At 60.9% G+C, this 973-nt stretch overlaps 1 protein-coding gene across 1 annotated transcript in view; it reads left to right on the top strand.

Annotated features, from left to right (window-relative positions):
• LOC104274833 (oxysterol-binding protein 1-like) overlaps positions 1 to 801 on the top strand; it is a gene marked incomplete at both ends in the record, with an annotated part of 1,913 nt that extends 1,112 nt beyond the window's left edge. The window contains 4 exons of the mRNA XM_009870571.1: positions 1 to 109; positions 191 to 294; positions 429 to 524; positions 620 to 801. The exon at positions 1 to 109 is cut by the window's left edge and continues 10 nt beyond it. Coding sequence (XP_009868873.1) covers positions 1 to 109; positions 191 to 294; positions 429 to 524; positions 620 to 801 — 491 coding nt within the window. The remainder of the gene's footprint in view (positions 110 to 190; positions 295 to 428; positions 525 to 619) is intronic.
• Between the last annotated feature and the right edge of the window lie 172 nt (positions 802 to 973).

Below are 973 nucleotides of genomic sequence, written 5' to 3'. Positions count from 1 at the left end.
CCCCCACCTGCCGCCCACCACGCCGACTCCAAGAACGGTTGGACGCTTCGCCAGGAGATCAAAATCACCAGCAAGTTTCGGGGCAAATACCTCTCCATCATGCCTCTGGGTGAGACGTCTCGCGTCGGGCGGGTTTGGGAACCGCCCGTGTCTCTGCGGGGAGCGTTCCTGACACAACCTCTCTCCTCAGGTACGATCCACTGCATCTTCCACTCGTCCGGCAACCACTACACGTGGAAAAAAGTCACCACCACCGTGCACAACATCATCGTGGGCAAGCTCTGGATAGACCAGGTGGGATGAAACCCCAGCGACTGGGCTTCCTGATCCCGTCGCGAGGGCGTGGATCTTCCCGTGCCTCAGTTTCCCCCATCCCTGTTGCTGGGGAAAGGGCGGTTGGTTGTATCCGACCGTCTCTTCCTCCGCAGTCGGGTGAAATTGAGATCGTGAATCACAAGACGGGCGACAAGTGCAACCTCAAGTTCGTCCCTTACAGCTACTTCTCTCGGGACGTGGCGAGGAAGGTAAGGACCGAGGCGGAGAGGCGGCAGCGCAGGATGTCCCAAGGTGCGAGGGGCACTCTTAGCGTCCTCACCCCGGCCATCCCTTGTCACGACAGGTCACCGGGGAGGTGATGGACCCCACGGGCAAGGTTCATTTCGTCCTGCTGGGTACCTGGGATGAGAAGATGGACTGCTACAAGGTGACGCTGGGCGCCGGCGACAGCGCGGCCGACGTCCGGCAGAGAGCCCACGAGGCCGAGGAGAACCGGGTGCTGCTGTGGAAGAGGAACCCGCTCCCGTGAGTGACCCGAGGATGTGGGACAAGGTGTCCTTAGAGCTGGGGAGACGACTCCGTGTCGCCTCCACCCCTAAATTGTCCCTGTACCCACACTCGTGTGTGTCCCCAGCGTGGTGGGACTCGAACCAGTGAGATTTGAATCCCTCCCTGGCCAGCTCCATAGTGTAGGGAT

This window comes from Apaloderma vittatum, unplaced genomic scaffold (genome assembly GCF_000703405.1).
Source record: "Apaloderma vittatum isolate BGI_N311 unplaced genomic scaffold, ASM70340v1 scaffold29595, whole genome shotgun sequence".
Lineage (NCBI taxonomy): Eukaryota > Metazoa > Chordata > Aves > Trogoniformes > Trogonidae > Apaloderma > Apaloderma vittatum.
The sequence above is the reverse complement of the archived record's forward strand: the minus strand, read 5'-3'. Positions and strand labels throughout refer to the sequence as shown.